The sequence below is a fragment of the Panthera tigris genome, chromosome B2 (assembly GCF_018350195.1).
Source record: "Panthera tigris isolate Pti1 chromosome B2, P.tigris_Pti1_mat1.1, whole genome shotgun sequence".
Taxonomy (NCBI): domain Eukaryota; kingdom Metazoa; phylum Chordata; class Mammalia; order Carnivora; family Felidae; genus Panthera; species Panthera tigris.
In genome coordinates this window covers 108,431,332-108,451,052 of record NC_056664.1, presented here as the reverse complement: position 1 = coordinate 108,451,052, position 19,721 = coordinate 108,431,332, and the positions used below count along the sequence as shown (strand labels likewise).

At 34.8% G+C, this 19,721-nt stretch overlaps 1 protein-coding gene and 1 long non-coding RNA gene across 5 annotated transcripts in view; one reads left to right on the top strand and one right to left on the bottom strand.

Annotated features, from left to right (window-relative positions):
* Positions 1-19,721, top strand: part of TBC1D32 (TBC1 domain family member 32) — a 199,943-nt gene that overhangs the window by 135,159 nt on the left and 45,063 nt on the right. For all 4 annotated transcript variants that reach the window (XM_042987091.1, XM_007078680.3, XM_042987089.1 and 1 more), the window contains 2 exons: positions 13,878-14,003; positions 19,586-19,669. In XM_042987091.1, the coding sequence (XP_042843025.1) occupies positions 13,878-14,003; positions 19,586-19,669 (210 nt within the window). The remainder of the gene's footprint in view (positions 1-13,877; positions 14,004-19,585; positions 19,670-19,721) is intronic.
* The window catches only part of LOC122238727, a 51,842-nt gene that overhangs the window by 10,346 nt on the left and 21,775 nt on the right, over positions 1-19,721 (bottom strand). The window contains exon 2 of the long non-coding RNA XR_006217844.1: positions 7,969-8,132. This is a non-coding gene — a long non-coding RNA (uncharacterized LOC122238727). The remainder of the gene's footprint in view (positions 1-7,968; positions 8,133-19,721) is intronic.

Sequence of the window (19,721 nt, the reverse complement as noted above, 5' to 3'; positions counted from 1 at the left end):
GTTATCAAAAATCTCCCAACACAGAAGAGTCTGGGCCAGATGGCTCTCCAGGGGAAATCTACCAGATATTTAATAGAAGATATATAATACCTATTCTTCTCAAGCTGTTCCAAAAAATAGAAATGGAAGGAAAGCTTCCAGGCTCATTCTGTGAAGCCAGCATTACCTTTATACCAAAGCCAGAGAAAAACCCCACCAGAAAGGAGAATTTATAGTCCAATATCCCTGATGAACTTGGATGAAAAAATTCTCAACAAGATACTAACAAATCAAATCCAACAGTACATTAAAACAATTATTCACCATGATCAAGTGGGATTTACTCCTGGCTGCAGGGCTGGTTCAATATTTGCAAATCAATCAACGTGATACACAACATTAATAAAAAAGGATAAAAGAACCATATGACCCTCTTAATAGATGCAGAAAAAGCATTTGACAAAATACAGCATCATTTCTTGATAAAAACCCTCATGAAGGTAGGGAGAAAAGGAACATACCTCAACATCATAAAGGCCATATACAAGAGACCCACAGCTGATATCCTCCTCAATGGGAGTTTTCCCCTAAGGTCAGGAATGCGACAGAGATGTCCACTCTCACTCTGTTGTTTAATATAGTACTGGAAGTCCTAGTCAAGAAAGAAGACTTTCAGTCTTTCCAGTTGACAGGATACTCTGCATGGAAAACCCAAAAGACTCTACCAAAAAACTGATAGAACTGATACATGAATTGGCAAAGTGGCAGGATATAAAATCAACGTACAGAAATCAGTTGCATTTCTGTACACCAAGGATGAAGCAGCAGAAAGTGAAATCAAGGAATTGATCCCATTTATAATTGTACCCCAAACTCTAAGATATCTAGGAATAAACCTAATCAAAGAGGTAAACGATTTGTATAGGAAACTATAGAAAGCGTATGAAAAAAACTGAAGAAAATATAAAGAAATGGAGAAACAGCCCATGCTCACGGATTGGAAGAACAAATATTGTTAAAATATCTATACATCCAAAGCAGTCCATACATTCAGTGCAATTCCTATCAAAATAACACCAGCATTCTTCCCAGAGCTAAGACAAACAATTCTAAAATTTGTATGGAACTACAAAAGACCCCAAATAGCCAAAGTAGTGTTGAAAAAGAAAACCAAAGTTGGAGGCATCACAGTTCTTAACTGGAAGCTGTATTACAAAGCTGCAATCATAAAGGAAAAAAACAAAAACAAAAAACAAAGCTGCAATCAAGACAGTGCACAGAAACAAACATGTAAGTCAATGGAACAGAGGAGCACTCAGAAATGGACCCACAAATGTATGGCCAACTAATCTTTGACAAAGTAGGAAAGAGTATCCAATGGAAAAAAGACAGTCTCTTCAGCAAATGGTGCTGGGAAAACTGGACAGCGACATGCAGAAGAATGAAACAGGACCACTTTCTTATACCATACACAAAAATAAATTCAAAGTGGATGAAAGACCTAAATTGAGTCAGGAAACTACCAGAATCCTACAGAAGAATACAGGCAGCAACCTCTTTGACCTAGGTTGCAGCAACTTCTTACTAGACATGTCTCTGGAGGCAAGGGAAACAAAAGCAAAACGAACTATTGGGACCTCATCAAGATAAAAAGCTTCTGCACAACAGAGGAAACAACAAAACTAAAAGGCAATCCATGGAATGGGAAAAGATAAAATGATATATCGGATAAAGGATTAGTAATTCAAAACTTATAAAGACCTTATCAAACTCAACACCTGAAAAACAAATAATCCATGAAGAAATTGGCAGAAGACATGAATAGACATGTTTCCTAAGAAAACACACACACACGATGGAATATTACTTGGTGATCAAGAAGAATGAAATCTTGGCATTCACAACAATGTGCATGGAACTAGAGTGTATTATGCTAAGCGAAATAAGTCAGAGAAGGACAAACATATGATTTCATTCATATGTGAAATTTGGGAAACAACAGATGAACATAGGGAAAGGGAAGAAAAAATAAGAAAACAAGAGAGGGAGGAAAACCTTAAGAGACTCTTAAATACAGAGAAAAAATACTGAGTGTTTCTGGAGGGGAGGTAGGTGGGGATGGGCTAAATGTGTGATGGGTGTTAAGGAGAGCACTTGTTGGGGTGAGTACTGGGTGTTAAGTAAGTGATGAATCACTGGGTTCTACTCCTGAAACCGGTACTACACTCTATGTTAACTAACTTGAATTCAAATTAAAAAATAATAAATGAAAAAAAAAAGTGGGGGGAGTGGGAGAAAGGAGAGTTGTATTATGGATAAAAGCCAGTACTGGTTAGTGTATCAAGAGACTGGAGATTGACTCATAATGTTCTTTCCATGTGGAACAGATCATAAGATAAAACAGATTGTTTTTTAAGCTAAACTTAGACCTCCTACAAGTTATTGTTATACCCCTAGGTGGCTAGTCTTCTCTACTACATTCCATTTTTGTGTGTTCAGGATGGGACTTCTTTCTCTAAAGAGAAGTGAAATTCAGTACGTTCATACTGAGAAATAGAAATGGCTTGAGGGATTGGATAAAATACTCTCGTTATCAGAAGCATTAGACATCTGAATGTGAGGACTTTGCTGTTCTTCCCTTTCTAGCATCCTATATTCATTTTTAAGTTACTTTTATAATGTTTATTCAGGCTGCATTGTAAAATAATCAGCAATCTAGGTTCTATCTGTATTCTGTATACCTACTGTGGAAAGCCTGTCTTTATCAGGAAACCATTTGTATATATATTCACTCAGCTGGGGTTGGTGTCTTCAAAGTAGAGAGTAAGTTTTTTGTGTGTGTCTTGCTTATATGTTTCTAGTACTCCTGACAGGGCCAACACAGTGGTAGAAGCCAGCACTGATTTACAGGGCCACTGACATCAGGGCCATGTGGCATTGATTGCTTCTCTTTGACCTTAGAAATTTGGATGGCTACTCATTGAAAGCCTCAAATATTAGTAACTCCTAATTTAAGTGAACTTCTGAGTGGTCCTAGGAAGTCCTCCGTAGTCATTCTTACCCATATAATCCCTACAGAGGCCTTCCTTAAAACAAAACAACCCAAAATACGAAGTTAACTTCCTTTGAGCCTTCTAAGTACACAGAGTATCAACTAATGTGAGCCAGCTGTATAAACAAATGTGTCACTTTCCCATTGTTTTCCTTTCCATTGCTCTTTCAGTCATCTCATGGCCTTTCTCTCTATAGTAATTATCCTACATACTCTACATAAGCATGCGGGTCTTATTTTGTTTTGTTTTGTTAAAAACAGCTTTCAGAATGTAATTAACATACTATACAATTCATCCATTGAAAGTGTATAGTTCAGTAGTTTTTAGTATATTAGTAGATATGTACAACCATCACCACAAACAACTTTAGAACGTTTTTACCACCTGAAGAAGAAACCCAGTACCCGTCTTCCCCCACTTCCCTCTCTCAGCCCTAAGCAACCACTAATGTCCTTTATGTCTCTAGAGATTTCTTAATTTGTGCTTTTCATATGAATGGAATAGTGTGGTATGCAGTATTTTGTGACTGACTTCTTCCCTTAGCATAATGTCTCCAAGGTTCATCTAGAAGGTTCTTTCATGTTGTAGTATGGATAAGTACTCTATTCCTTTTTATGATTAATACTCCCATTATGTGGATATACCACAATTTGTTTACATATTTATCTGGTGATAGACACTTGGATTGTTTCTACCTTTTAAAAATCTGTTTAAATTTTTTTAATTTTTACTTTTTTTTAGAGAGCATGTGCAAGCAGTGGGGAGGGGCAAGAGGGAGAGTGAGAGAGAGAGAATGAATCCCAAGCAGGCTCCCCACTCAGCATGGAGTCCAACTTGGGGCTCAATTCCATGACCCTGGGATCATAACCTGAACTGAAATCAAGTGATGCTCAACCTACTGAACCACCCAGGCTTCCTGTTTCCACCTTTTGGCTATTATAAATAATGCTGCTGTAAACATTCACATACAAGTTTCTGCGTGAACATATATATTTTTTCTCTAGAATATATACCTAGAAATTGAATTGCTGAGTTTTATGGTAATTCTGTGTTTAATAGTTTGAGGAACCTTCACTGTTTTCTAAAGCAGCTTTGCCATTTTACCTTTTCATCAACAGTGTTATGAGAGTTCTCATTTCTCCACATCATCATCATCATATGTTGTGATCTGGCCATCCAGTAGGATGTGAAGTGCTATTTCATTGTGGTTTTGATTTGCATTCCCCTGAAGACTGATATTCCTGGGAGAAATGACTATTCACATCCTTTGCCTATTTTTAAATTATTTATCTTTTTATTACTGAGTTGTAAAGGTTCTTTATATATTCTAGATATAAATTCCTTATCAGATAAGTGGTTTGGGAACTTCTTTCACATCTTAGACTACATCAAGTTTATGCCTCTAGCCTTTGCTGTTGATGTTCCCTTTTCCTGGAGTACTGACTCCTCCTCTTCACACAGTTCCTTCTAAACCTTTTATGCTTAGTCTGGATGTTACTTCTTCAGAGAAGTTATCTCCACCTTATCTAAAATATACTTCTTCCCTTACATCTCTCTGCCTCCCAGTGGATTTCTCTTACCACACTATACCTTACTTTGAGCTATGTATTTTGTTCACTGCTCCCTACAGTGTAATCTCTATGAGACAAAAATGCTGTCTGCCTTAGGTGGTAGACAATAATAAACGTATATTTAATGAATGGATGAATTAACATAGAATTTTTTCTCCTTTTATTTTTTCCATCATCAGACTCTATCTTCCAAATCTTTGTCAGTGGACATTGGGAATTCCTTTCAGGCTAATCTGAAGTAAATTTAGAAATTTTTCTCATACCTAGAATAATCTCTGATGGGACTCATTTTTTAGAGCATCAACAGCTTTGCAGTTAGAAAGTACTTTGAGCTAGACTTCTGTATATATCATTCATGAGGTAGACACCTTTATTATAGTTGTTTTATCATTTACAAAGTGGTAGTTTATGGTTTTATAGCACATAAAAGCTATATATATAGTTGGCATTCATGTTTTTCCAAAATTGAAAAAAATAACCAAAAAAATACACAGCCTTTATTCTGTGATTACTTCAAATTTAATCTCTTTGTAGCTTCAATAGCTTAACTTTACTGCTTCCTCTGCTGCATTTTTACTTATCTGATAGGAAATTGATTTTCTGCCTGGCACAACATTCTCTTTCAGATACTATATAAAAGAGTAAGTTCCATGGTGATAATCATTCCCTTTAATGGAATACATTACATAATGTTAAAATCTTTATGGTCTGATTGTTCAGATATTTTTAGATGGCATTATTCATATATGAGAAAACGGATCATTTTAAATAATATGTGAGATATAATCTCTTTCTAATATCTTCCCCCACCCCAACATGAAGTAGTTTTTCATTCTTCAATTAATGAGGAAAGGAGGGAGGATATCATACAAAATTGAATTCCAGTTAGAACTTGCTTTTCAGTTTGTAGATTTTCAGCTCTGAATGAATTCAGTATAAAATATATGTTGATCATTAGGTTCTATGTATTCATCAAATGTCTGTGAGGACTATATTCTGTTCTTAAGTGAGAAACATGAATCTAAGCCACTGTATTAAATGTATATTATTTGCATAGGTTTGGTACTTTATAAAAGCATAAATGAAAATGCAAACCATTGGCAATGTATTACTAATATGTTGGGGAATTGAAAGGCTTTTTGATGGGTATTATATATAAATTTATCTTGAACATTTTATAATTGCAGACTACTGCTTATAAAATAATTATTGTAGTGTATTTTCTTCAATATAAAGAAACAAATGTTAATAAAGCTTCTGAATTAGAGGTGTTAACTGAAGAACAAGGGTACCATATTCTCTGTCTCTGGAGCTAGACATTGTGCAGTAAATGAGTAATAAAGTTCGTGGGTTTTGTAGTTACATTCTTATGATGCCAGCATATTTTATCCTAGCTCTCAAGACATGCTCGTATTTTAGATCATTCACATTAAAAGACATTGAAATTTACAAATTTACAAATACTGTAATTTGGTCGTTGGAACAATGTTCTTATTTTAACAAGATGGTTCTCATTAATCTTTATTGATTTTGTTTAATAAATTTTCATGTCCTTATTGAGTTTAATTCTTTATCCACTGATGCTTCTTTTTGCTGACACTTTGATTATTTCTGTCTTTTCAGACATTAAGTCCATGCCTGTGTCCCTGATTAATTATATCATGTCTTTTTAAATTTACAAATGGGATAACAATCCATTTTACAATCCTAATAGTATAGATCAAAACTGGAATACTACCTACATCGTATGTAGAAAAACACTTTTTTTATGCAGTTTTTTTTCATGTTTATTTTTGGGAAAGAGGGAGAGACAGAGTGTGAGTGGGGTAGGAGCGGAGAGAAGGGGAGACACAGAATCTGAGGCAGCTCCAGGGTCTGAGCTGTCAGCACAGAGCCTGACTGCAAGGCTTGAAATCATGAACCACAAGATCATGGCCTGAACAGAGGTTGGACGCTCAACTGACTGAGCCACCTAGGCACCCCAGAAATAAGCTTTTTAAAAGAAAAAAAAAGAAGAATGAGATGAAATATAATGGCAACTATATTTTAATAAAAGAATGAAAATTACCTAATTAACAAGTTGAGTAGACCAGATTGCCTTCATTGCTAGTCTGATAAATTCAGTAAGATTTAGGATTACCATTCCTCCTCCAGTCAACTAAAAACAGAACCCCATAGGAAAAACTGTGAAAGTACTTTGAAAATGTTATGATGCTACATGAAATATAATGCAGCATAATGATGGATATTGTTTGTTATGATATTAAAAGCTTTTTGTATTATGTCTTGCACATACAGTCTATATTTTTTATGATGAATTATCAACTACTAATTTAGGCCTATGTCAGATCAGACATTTTCTTAGTCTTTTTTCTTACTGTTTCTAACCTGTAATTAAGATATATTTTCTGCAGATAAAGGTAAATAGTTTATTTGACATTCTGCTGAGGAGACTGGGAGTATGAGATTATGGTTTCCTTTCAATGCAGCAAATCTTGAGCTGCAGCTGTTGAGATACTTAGTTTAAAAATCAGAATAAATATTTTCTTTTGAATAATAAAACTTCTTATTTTCATGTACCTGTTACTTCATGTTTGAAACAAACATCTGTGGCAACCAGGGGAGACAGATCACCTGCTAGTTTAGGTACAGGTGATAAGGGAAAACTAAGTCCCCATTTTTTAAAAACATGACCCAGTTCTTTTATGGTAAATGATTATCACATATTTAAAAAAAAGAAAAGTGGTATGATAATTCCACAATGAGGAATAATCTGTATAAAATATGGATGTCATGTGTTAAAAGCCCATTTAGTTCAAATAGAATAAAAATGTGTAATGAATTTAGATACTCCCAAATTTAGAGATATACAGAAGACTAATAGAGAATTTAAGCATCTTTGTTCTCCAAGATGGCTCCAAAGTTTTCCGTTGTTTATTATAATGAGAGTAAACTGAAAGGACTATGTTAAACTACATGGAAGAAGATAAAGAGATGTGGAAAGCAAATATTACACAAATAAGGTTTAGGATAATACAAAGATGACTATCTGAATTAAGCCTAGGAATCTATTGGTAGTTAGTTTATGAAATCTTCCATTTATTTTGTTTCTTTTGTACAATCTGTTAAAATAATCTGTATAAAGTGGGCATTCACAATTACATCTAGAAAAGAATTACTAAAAGTTTCTGTGTAAATAGCAGGTTTTCTCTGTATTTATACTGAAATTATATTTTTCCTCCCTTTGAAACTGAGGTTCTTTTTATGTTGTCCATAATAGTCTTATAATCAATATAATATTTCTATATAATAATCTTTTGAGGAAAATGATATAATAACTTCAAGAATGAAAAGATTATGCTCACCATAACAAAGAATTTCAGAGTTCAGATATGGAATATTATCAGCTGTGATTGGTGAACATTAAACTTGATTTTTTTTTCTCTTTTCCTCGATGGTAGTAAGGAATTAGTTTAAAACAGATTTTTTAACTTTCTCTTCCCATTTTTCATTGTCTGTAAATCATAGTCTGAAGGAGCAAAGAGAAGAGCATAAACTCATTAGACACACCAAACCTTTCTTTGGAAATCAAAACAGTAGTTTATTATGGGAACTTCATAGCTAGATGTGTAATTAATGTACTGGAACTAAATTATGGTATTTTAATTTCTCTAAAAATAATATTGTAGGGTTAGAAATATATAAAAACAGTTTATATAAAAATGTGCATTAAGGGAATTTTATATTTAGTGTATAGAATATAAACCTGGATTCCTCATGGGGAAGTAGGATATTTTTTTTCTCATTTAACCCTAAGAAGTAAATATTCATTTCATTATAGGAGACTGGATTGTACCCAGAAAGGAGCCAAAATCTCATAAGAAGATGTAATGAGGATTTTAAAAATCTATATACTTGAAAACACTTTATGATTAGGGTTCTTGCAAGTGAATCATTTATACATGCCCATACATTTACTTTTTTTTTTTAATGTTTATTTTTGAGAGAGACAGACAGACAGACACACTGGGCGTGAGTGGGAGAGGGGCAGAGAGAGACACACACACACAGACTCCAAAGCAGGCTCTGAGCTGTCAGCATAGAGCCCAATGTGGGGCTTGCACTCAGAAACTGCCCAATTATGGCCTGAGCTGAAGTCAGGCACTTAACTAACTGAGCCACCTAGGCACCTCTATACATTCTCATATACTTAATTAAGGTTTATTAAGTTTTTTTTTTTCTGGTCAAGGTATTTTATTTTTCATAAAAATATAATTGTACAGTGCTCTTCAGAGAAAGAAAAATTCCCTTACTGCCCCCAAAGATCATGTAATTTTGTAATAATCTTCCTCTTTTTAAAAACTATGTAATTGATAATATGCACATGCTTTCTTATGAAATATTGAGTTCTAATACAGACTTTATATCAAATTAGGAACTATAATTGCTCATATTTAGTGAAACTAATATGCTTAGAAGATTTTACTCACTGACATTTTCAATTATATCAACATTTACATACATGTATGTAAGTATACTCAATTTTTTTTATATACAACGAATGCATCTGTTTTTTTCTTTTGAGAGAGAGCATGTGTGTGTGTGTGTGTGTGTGTGTGTGTGTGTGTGTGTGCGTGTGTGTGTGTGCATACACGGGGGAGGGGCAGAGGGAGAGGAAAAGAGAGACTCTCAAGCAGGCCCCATGCTCAGCACAGAGTCCAACATGGGGTTCTGTCCCACAGCTCTGGGATGATGATCTGAGCTGAAATCTAGAGTTGGCTGCTCAACTGACTGAACCAACTAGGCACCCCAGAATGCATCCATTTTAAGAATAGTTTGAATTTTGACATACTTTTGCACACATAATCACCACCGTAATCAAATATGTAACATTTTCATGACCCTGCAAAAGTTCCCTTTGTCCCTTGCAGTCATCTTCTCTCTACTCCCAGTCTCAGGCAACTACTGATTTTCCCCCCACTACTGTAGATTAGGATTTCTCATCCTCAGCACTCTTAATATTTGGGGGTGGGTAACTGCTTGTTACCAGAGGGTGCAGTCCTATGCATTGTAGGATTTTTAGCAGCATCCCTGGTCTACCCACTAGATGCCAGTAGAACTGTCTCTGTATTCCCCACTGTACAATCAGTGACAATCAGAAATGTCTCTAAAGACTGCTGAAATACCTCCCTGAGAACAAAACGTAGTCCATTTGAGAAGAGCTACCAAGGATTAGTTTTCCTATAACTAGTGGTTCATACAAATAGAATTATATAGGATACTTTTGCGCCTAATTTTTTTCAGCATAGTAGTTTTGAGATTCATCCAGTTTGTTACATGTACCATATGCTGTCTGTTTTTACTAAGTGGAATTCCAGTATTGATAAACTACAATTGGTTTAAATTGTAGCAAAGCTTTTGATATTGTTCATATTTTCTTTAAATACTTAAAAATAGCTACTTTAAAATCTTTGCTAATCATATCACTTTAGTTCTTTCATCTATTAGTTGATTTAGCTACTGGTTTGAGCCACATTTTTCCCTTTTCTCAGGTTAGTGATTTTTTTTTATTGGATATGAGACGTTATTGATATCACACTGTTGAATGCGGGATTTTGGTTTTCTTTAAACATTTTTTGGAGCGCTGTCAAGTTACAGATCAGTTTGATCTTTTCAAGGCTTTGATTTTTTGATTAGGGTGAGTGTAGAATTGCCTTTATTGCTAACTTAATACTATTACTAACTACCTGGTAGTTAAGGACTCTTCACCCTGGAACTTGGACATCTGGTAGCAACCATGTATGCTCTGGGAATTGTTCATTTTACAAGTTTCCAACTGTTTTTTGCCCAACTTCGTGGGGTTTCACTCTTCATTTGCAGAGCTGAGTATTTCGCAATCAGCTTGACAAAGATTTACACAGATCTCTCTAGTTTTTGGCTCTGCTCTTTTCAGTACTATAATCTATAAATTTTAGTCTCCTCAGTCTGTCTCTGCAATTTGACTTCTGTCTCTTCAACTTTGGAAGACCTCCATGGCATCCCCCTTCCTGCATAGTGATCTTGGAATTGCCTTCAAGAAGAAAGCCCAGGTGTAAAGCTGACCACATTTTGTTTGTTTGTTTGTTTGTTTAAATTTAAAAAAATTTATAAAGCTCACCACATTAGTTTCCCTTTTCTCCAGCAAAACAGTCCTCTACAGCCTATTGGCCAATGTTTGAAAACAGTTGTTTATTATATTTTATTTTTCATGTTGTTTACAGCAGGACAGCAGGTCTATTCCCAGTACCTATATCATGACCAGAGACAAAACTCTGGGTTTCTTTTGTGTTATTATAAACATAGAAATTTTTGGACAACACCAGATTCATATTTGCTCTACTCACATAATCACTAATTTAGAGTTATTGTATTCCTTATACTACCGTTCCTATGATTTATTTCCTCTTGCCTCATTCTCCATGTCCAAGAGCCTTTGCTTATGTAACACCTTTGGCCTCTCTCTGGACTTCCCACTTTACTCTGCACAAAAGTAGGAAGAGTGGTAGGCGAACTTGGGAGAGGGTTGGAAAATCTTGAATTATCCTTCTTGTGTAGGCTGTACTTTCAAGTTAGCCTGTCTTTAGGTTGTATTGACACCTTTTAATTAGGGGAGGCCTTTGGTTGTCAATCATTGTCTGTGACTGAATAGGTTAGTTCATTGTGAGGGAGACATTTGGAAGTCCTTGTGGCAGCACACCCAGGTAATGGTGCCTATGTTAGCTGTTTTGGTCCTAACATTTCTTTTTTTTTTTTTTTTAATTTTTTTTAATGTTTCTTTATTTTTAATATGAAATTTATTGTCAAATTGGTTTCCATACAACACCCAGTGCTCATCCCAACAGGTGCCCTCTTCAGTAACCATTACCCACCCTCCCCTCTGACAGCCCAAATTCCAATTTCCAGGTAAACTGGACCCTTTAGCTCTTCCGCTGATTGGTAGATCCATATGCATACCACATCTGCTGCTTCAGCACTGTTTACAATTATGGTGCCTTGTGCTTTTTTTCTTAGAATGAGATGATGAAAAGTGAAACAGAATAGCAAATGTGAAGGAATGGACAGAGGGAGGGAAGAGGGAAAGAATAATATAGGATTGTTAAATAGCAGGTAATTTATGAAAGAGCTATGTGGGCATCTTCTACTTGAAGGAGATAGTAGTTAGAAGACAGATTACACAAGGATGGAAAAGACCTAGAGGAGGAAAGAGAGATGAAAAACTGCATTTGTCTTTGCAGTCATGTGCCACTAGTGATTCCTATTAGACTCTAGGTAGTTTCTTCTTGGGAAGTAAGTTATGTAGATATTCTAAATGGAAACTACAAAAACTTATTTTAATGCTGTGTTGCATTAAGTATTTTACCTAAGTCGTGTTAAGATATTTAACATTATAACGTTGTTATTAGTAACATAATTTTCAACAAAATTATCAGCTTTGGTATTTCTTGAGTTTAGGTTAAAGGTTTCAAAGAATCATTTTTACTTTGATTTAATCACTTTAATTTTTCTCTAGTTATTGTTTCTGATTGAGGCTATTTATGAAATGTTACAGGATTATTTTGGTCTTAATATTCAAAGAGAATATTTATACTAAGTATCTGAATTACACATTCTTTGAACAAACAATTCTTTCTGACTCATGTGTATATTTGTGTGAGTATGCATATCTTTGGTATGTTTACTTGTATACTCATGTTTGTATAAAAGAATATGTAGCTTTGATATGCAAAGGCTTTTTTTGTGACCTACATGTCAAATAAGGACATATTTACATAAATTATGATTTATATATTTAATTATATTATTTTAGATTTCATAACCATGGGAGCTGTGTGACATATATATATCTGCTTTTTTAGGACTAAATAAAACCAATTTAGATCATAGGAATGATATGTCTTAATTGCAGTATTATACACACACACACACACACACACACACACACACACATATATATATATACAGGCATACAAACATATGGTTTATGTCATGTGGTATTCATTAAGGCAAGTGACTGTCTTAATTGTTGTAGCCAAGATACATACATATCTTGTATGTAGGAGCTCCATACATACTTATTGAATATATTTTTACAAGTATTGAATGAAAAAAATAGAACAGTTTGGTATGGTAGGATGATTAAGTTTTTAAAGCTATAAGAATAAGGACCTGTTTTATTATAATTTTATTTTATTTTATTTTTGAAAAGAAGAGTTGATTGAAACTATCTCTGGTATTAGATTGACCACTGTTATTTCCCGGTGGGATTTATCACCCCAAATAGAGCTTAGGCAGATGTACTTGTGCTGGTAGTGTTCCCAGACACACCTTTGGGCAGGAGCAGTCAGGCCTTTGACCCTTTATTTTCAAAAGGTGGTTTTTTTCCTTTTTGATCCCAAAAATCTCTTTCAAAGAAAGTTAAAAGGTATGAGTTCATGTGACTACCTATTCCCCCATGATCTTCTAGAAAATAACATTTTTGCTTCTTTTTTCTTTCCCTTGAATCTTTGCCTACATATATGTGGGAAGATATTATATATGTTTGTTTGAATAAATACTTGTATATCCTTTTCTTAGGGATGCCAAAGTCCTTACTTAATATATTATTAATAGATGTTTGCTAATGCTAAATCTCATAAGAATGAAATTAAAGTGGAAGATGGAAAAATCTCATGGGAATAAAACTAAATTTAACATGGAAAAGTAAAATTAGATGAAAGTTCCCATGTATTGATGAAATTGCTTAGAAAGAGGTTATATTTTGGCGTCATCCATTTTCAGTATAATTTTTTGCAAGAAGTGGAAATAAATGATTGACTAGAAATTTTTCTATGCTTATGTTTTCTTTTTGCTTTTAAAGGAATTAATAAAATTGTATATCAATGTGCATGAAATAAGAGTATAATGTTCATGTCCATATATGTAATGAAATCTTACATTTATTACATCTGTTATTTGATGTCTATTCAAATACTCAGTAATGAGTCACTTTCATATAAGAAAAAGAATATTCAAGCATTATGGTTATAAGTCAGTCCATTTTGTGAGCTTTTAAATTTTTTCTGGGCATTTAATAAATATAAATAGCAATTGATCGTATAAGATGTAATTACAGAAAATGTTTTCTTTTGAAAGCCATATACTATACTTTTTCTGGAATTTGTAACTATTTAGATATTTAACATTAATACTTATTTTTCAGTGTTTCTCATCATAATATAGCTATGTTTCTTATTAGACAATGATCTTGGCAATCTTTTATTATGCTTCAAAATGTCTGATAAACAAACTGAGTGGATAGAAAACTGCCGAAAACAATTTTGCAAAATGATGAAGGCCAAACCCGATATAATCAGTGGAAGTGGTGAGTACGTTGTTTAATTTTTGTGGGGGGTTTTTTGCATGAAAATTATATTAATGGAAGTTGTGTTTCCTGTGGATTAGTACTGGCATGTCTAGAATACATAATACTCATTCCTGAAGTCCATTAACTTCTGAGAAACTTATGATCCTTGAAAACAAAAATTAAAATCTGAGATGCAAGGAAGCTGGAGGCCAGAAAGAATATGGAGGAAGATGCCCACCGACCCTTACTCCCTAATACCAGTAAAATTGTAGGCAGCACATAAACTATCAAAAAAATTAAAATCTGAGAGACAACAAAACTTTTTTTTAAACTAAGAGGTCTTGGTAAGCAAAATTGAATACTGATCTGACTTTACCTAGGTAATAATTTGCTTGGTTTCACCAGCTTTCCCCTGAATTTACCATACTGCTACATTTTTGGAAACTTGATGGACTTTTTTATTGATACATATTTTAAAACTCTGCCACATCCAGCCAAATAAATGTAGTTACTCTTAAGGAAATTGGAATTTTATTCTGAGGTGATGGCTATGTTTCCTAAACTAGCAAATAATTTGTTTTATATTCACATAGTTGTGCATTTGTTTTCTAAAAATCATCATTTTTAAATGAACATTATTTTGAATAAAAGTCTAAGGAAAAGGTTCTAATGTAAACATATGATAGATTTTTTTTGTAAAGTATAATTTAAAATTGTCCACTTTATTAGCCATGCTTTATGATTTTCATATTTGTATCATTTGTTATAAAATTAAAAGTGGGAAAAATATATTTTGTTGTTGGAGAAATTACATTTTCAGAGACAAGTGGTATATATTTGTGGGCACCTCAGAGGTGAATTCTCTGAATTTTCTTTTTGCCTAGTATATCCTAGAAAGAGTGATTAAGAAGGCCATCAAGTCATAGGCTCAAAAGGCGGGGTCAATAAAAGCATACTCTCTTTAACCAAAAGGAGCAGGAGAGGGGTAGCCTATCAAGATACTTTTTATAGAAAGTGACCACTTTAATCCAACCATAGAACCCACCATAAAGAATCCTGCTAGCAAGACTTGGGCATAGCCTGGACTTCCATCCTTACCTGGCAGTAATGGGGCACCCTTGCTGCTCCTTACTAGGATTGTATCAGAGGAGACTCAGGTCGAAAGTTCAGGATTTTTACCATCACTCAGTAGTAACAGGGCCACCACCCCTCCTTCCCTCCCTTCCACACATGTTTTTTTGTCTCACACATGCAAATTTAAAATTAGAAAGTATCAACAAAGAAATAAAGAAAATCCAAAAGGACATTTTAGAAATGAAAATACTGTAACCAAAATAAAAAGCTAAATGGATTGGTCAACAATAAATTGGAAAGGACAGAAGGAAGGATTGGTAAACTTGAAGGTATTAACAGAGAGGAAATAGACTGAAAAACAAAAAAAAATTAACAGAGTCCCAGAGACTTATGGAACCATAACAAAAGATCTAACATGTCATTGGAGACCTGGAAAGAGGTTAGGACTACAAATGTATTTGAAGAAATATAGTTAAAACTTTCCAAATTTTCAAGAAACCTAAACTTGTGGATTCAAGAACCACAACCAGGGTAAACCCAAAGAAACTCACACCAAGACACAATATAGTCAAACTTTTAAAAACTAAAGACAAGGGGCAACTGGGTGGCTCAGTCGGTAAAGCGTCTGACTTCGGCTCAGGTCATGATCTCGTGGTCCGTGAGTTCGAGCCCCATGTCGGGCTCTGTGCTGACAGCCTGGAGCCTGTTTTGGATTTTGTGTCTCCCTCTCTATCTGCCCCTCCCCCTTTCATGCTCTGTCTCTGTCTCAAAAATAAACGTTAAAATAAATTTAAAAAATAAAAACTAAAGACAAAAAGAATCTTGAAAGCAGAGAAGGTAAGAAACATCTTTTTTTTTAATTTTTTTCAACGTTTGTTTATTTTTGGAAGATAGAGACAGAGCATGAGCAGGGGAGGGACAGAGAGAGAGAGAGGGAGACACAGAATCCGAAGCAAGTTCCAGGCTCTGAGCCATCAGCACAGAGCTGGACGCGGGGCTTGAACTCATGAATGATGAAATCATGACCTGAGATGAAATCGGACACTTAACGGACTGAGCCACCCAGGCGCCCCGGAAGAAACAACATCTTACCTACAGGGGAAAATCAATACTGTTGATTTCTCACCAGAAAAGATGGAGGACAGAGGGAGTAGTGTGACATTCAAGCACTGAAAATAGTCTTCAGGAATAGAAAATCAAGACATTTTCAGATGAAGAATTTGTCAAAGCAGACCTATTCTAAATGAAGGGATAAAGGAAGTTATCTCTGTACTGTCCTCACAACTTTCTGAATCTATAATTATATAAAGTAAATTTTCTTTAAAAATATAGAGGAAAGAATGAATATAAGCTACTTGAGAACATTGAAAAGGCAAGTACCACGTGTAGATTAGTTTTTAGTATTATTCCATGACTATAGCCTATCTCTCAAAATATTTGGAAGTGCCTAGTGCTGTTCATAAGGGTTGCTGGGCAAAATGAATATACTGTATTGGAACCAGTAGAAATCCAGAACCTTCTTCAGATAGTTTGGTAATGCCATTTTTGCATATGATGTCTAGAATTACTTTATCTAAAAGCTCTCAATGTATGGATCTAATAGCATAATTTTGCATTTCAAGATCAGTACTTCCCAGAAAATAGTGTGCTTTGCAAACACCTGCAATTAGTCTGGTGGCTATTAAGTTTCAAATCATATTGTGTTTACCTCCCTCACAGATGTGATAAAGAATTTTCCCAGTTTATGGAGTTTGTTTAGGTGTCTGTCCGATGGCTAACCCTGATTTGGGGCATAGGATTCAAAGAATTGTTTAGCAGTATGCTGTGACTTTTCTCATTAATTCAAACATTTTACTTGTGTGCATAACACATAGCAAACATATGGTTGTGCTAAAATGAGAATGATTATAATTTTAAATGGATATTTCCACTTTAAAACTAACTTTTTATATAACCTTTGCTACTCATGTGTATCTCACCTCTTATTTGTATCATTGAATTCAGAATGATTGTTTCTAAAATTCATCAAGATACTCTTAAAAAATTATAATCTCAATGGGGCGCCTGGGTGGCGCAGTCAGTTAAGCGTCTGACTTCAGCCAGGTCACGATCTCGCGGTCCGTGAGTTTGAGCCCCGCGTCAGGCTCTGGGCTGATGGCTCGGAGCCTGGAGCCTGTTTCCGATTCTGTGTCTCCCTCTCTCTCTGCCCCGCCCCCGTTCATGCTCTGTCTCTCTCTGTCCCAACAATAAATAAAAAAAAAAAAAGTTGAAAAAAAAATTATAATCTCAAGAGACAATATTAAGTGACATAAACACATGGAGGTTGAAAGCTCTCACCTAAGGGCTATTATTTATGTATAGATTCATAGATAAAAAGCTTTGAAAGATTTTTCTGTGAGTGAGAGAATTTATCCTTATGCCTGTGAAGATAGAACCCTTAAACAACTAGAAGTTCAAATAATTGTCAATACTGGTGCCCTTTCTGATCCTCAACAATTACATTCTCATACTTTTTAATACTTACTTTAATTTGAAATCATAATATGAGTAGAATTCAGTAAATTTTGTTTTTACCTTAAGGCATTAAAATATTGTGATACATGACTTATCAGAGCTACAGTTATTGGAAAGCACATGTTGTTATTCCTATTTGATTTACATTTTTCACATGTTGAACACTAATTTTCTTTGTGACTTATGTGCTTAAAATGTACTTGGATATGAAAAAGAGACCATTTGATTAATGTAAATCAGAGTCAATATCCTGAATGTAATACATAGTTTAAAAGGTGACTTGGGGCACCTGGGTGGCTCAGTTGGTTGAGCAACTGACTTTGGCTCTGGTCATTATCTCACAGCTCGTGAGTTCGAGCCCCATGTCAGGGCTCTGTGCTGACAGCTCATAGCCTGGAGCATGCCTCAGATTCTGTGTCTCCCTCTCTTTCTGCCCCTAACCCACTTGCATTCTGTCTCTGTCTCTCTCAAAAATATATAAACATTAAAAAAAACTTTTTGAAGGCGACTTAAACTTGCTTGCTAAATATACATGTATAAGCGTGTAAGTTGCTTTAAAGATACATTTCTTTCCAGCAAAATAAATTGGATTCTATATTAAGTATAATTCAACTGGTTATATACATTTTGAGGATAATAAATTCAAACACAGTGGCATATCTATGTGGCATTGTCAGAGAAAAGCTTACTTTTTTTTTTTTTGCTCAGTTCTGTACTGTTCACTAGTAGAAAGGCATTTCTTCCTATTTTTTTAAATTTTTTTAAACGTTTTTATTTATTTTTGAGACAGAGAGAGACAGAGCATGAACGGGGGAGGGTCAGAGAGAGGGAGACACAGAATCTGAAACAGGCTCCAGGCTCTGAGCGGTCAGCACAGAGCCCGACACGGGGCTCGAACTCACGGACCGCGAGATCATGACCTGAGCTGAAGTCGGCCGCTCAACCGACTGAGCCACCCAGGTGCCCCTCTTCCTATTTTTTTTAAATATGAACTTTATTTTTTAGAGCAACTTTAGATTCGCAGCAAAATTCAGCAGAAAGTACAGAATTCCCATATACATTCTATGCCTGCATATATGCACAACTTTCCCCACTATAAATATCTCACATCAGAGCGATACCCCTGTTACAATCAATGAACCTACATCATTGTCTCCCAAAGTACATAGTTTATATTAGGGTTCATTCCTAGTGTTTGTACATCCTATGAATTTTTTTTAGTGTTTATTTTTTGAGAGAGAGAAAGCGCACGCATGTGAGTGGGGGAGGGGTGGGGGAGGGGGACAGAAGATCTGAAGCGGGCTCTGTACTGAAAGCAATGAACCTAATGCGAGGCTCAAACTCATGAACCATGAGATCATGACCTGAGTCGAAGTCAGATGCTTAAACAACTGAGCCACCCAGGTGCCATGTACATTTTATAAATTTTAACAAATGTATAATGGGGGAGATTTATCATACAGAAGAGTATCATTGCCCTAAAATTCCTGTTTTCTGCCAGTGCATCTTACCCTTTGCCCAGTTGCTGGCAAGCTTACTTTTGATCCAGTTGTCTTGAACATATATAAAGTTGCAAAGTGTCTAAAACACCTAACATGTCCTGGTTTTGAAAGAGGAGAACTGTCCCTTGACTGTGGTCTTGGAGTTCAGATAAGTTTTTTTTTTGTATGTGTGAATAATGATAAGATATTATAGCCTAATTAGTGATGATTTTCTTTCTTTATCGAAATCATTTAGCAAGTTCTGAAGTAATCCATAGAGAATCTAAAGATAACATGATTCTTTTCCAGTTTTACATTGAATAGGTTCTCAGTGAAGCAATTAAAATTTAATTTACATTGGAAACATTGTTATGAATATTAAAGTGGTATGTGTTTTGAATTGGACCCCCTTAAGAGTGTAACTGTGAAGAAGTTCAGATGACTTTTATCTACTAGTCTGTGACTTTAGAGATGCATTATCATGTATATTCTTAACCTTTAATATCCTAATTATTCTCTTGTTTATTACAGCTTTACCAGAATTGCTTGAAAAATTTGTGCTTCATCTCTCTGAAAGCCCATCTGAATGCTACTTCCCCTCAGTGGAATATACAGGTATGTTTTAAACATCTTGAATTTTGAAAAGTACTTAATTATCTAAAAAATA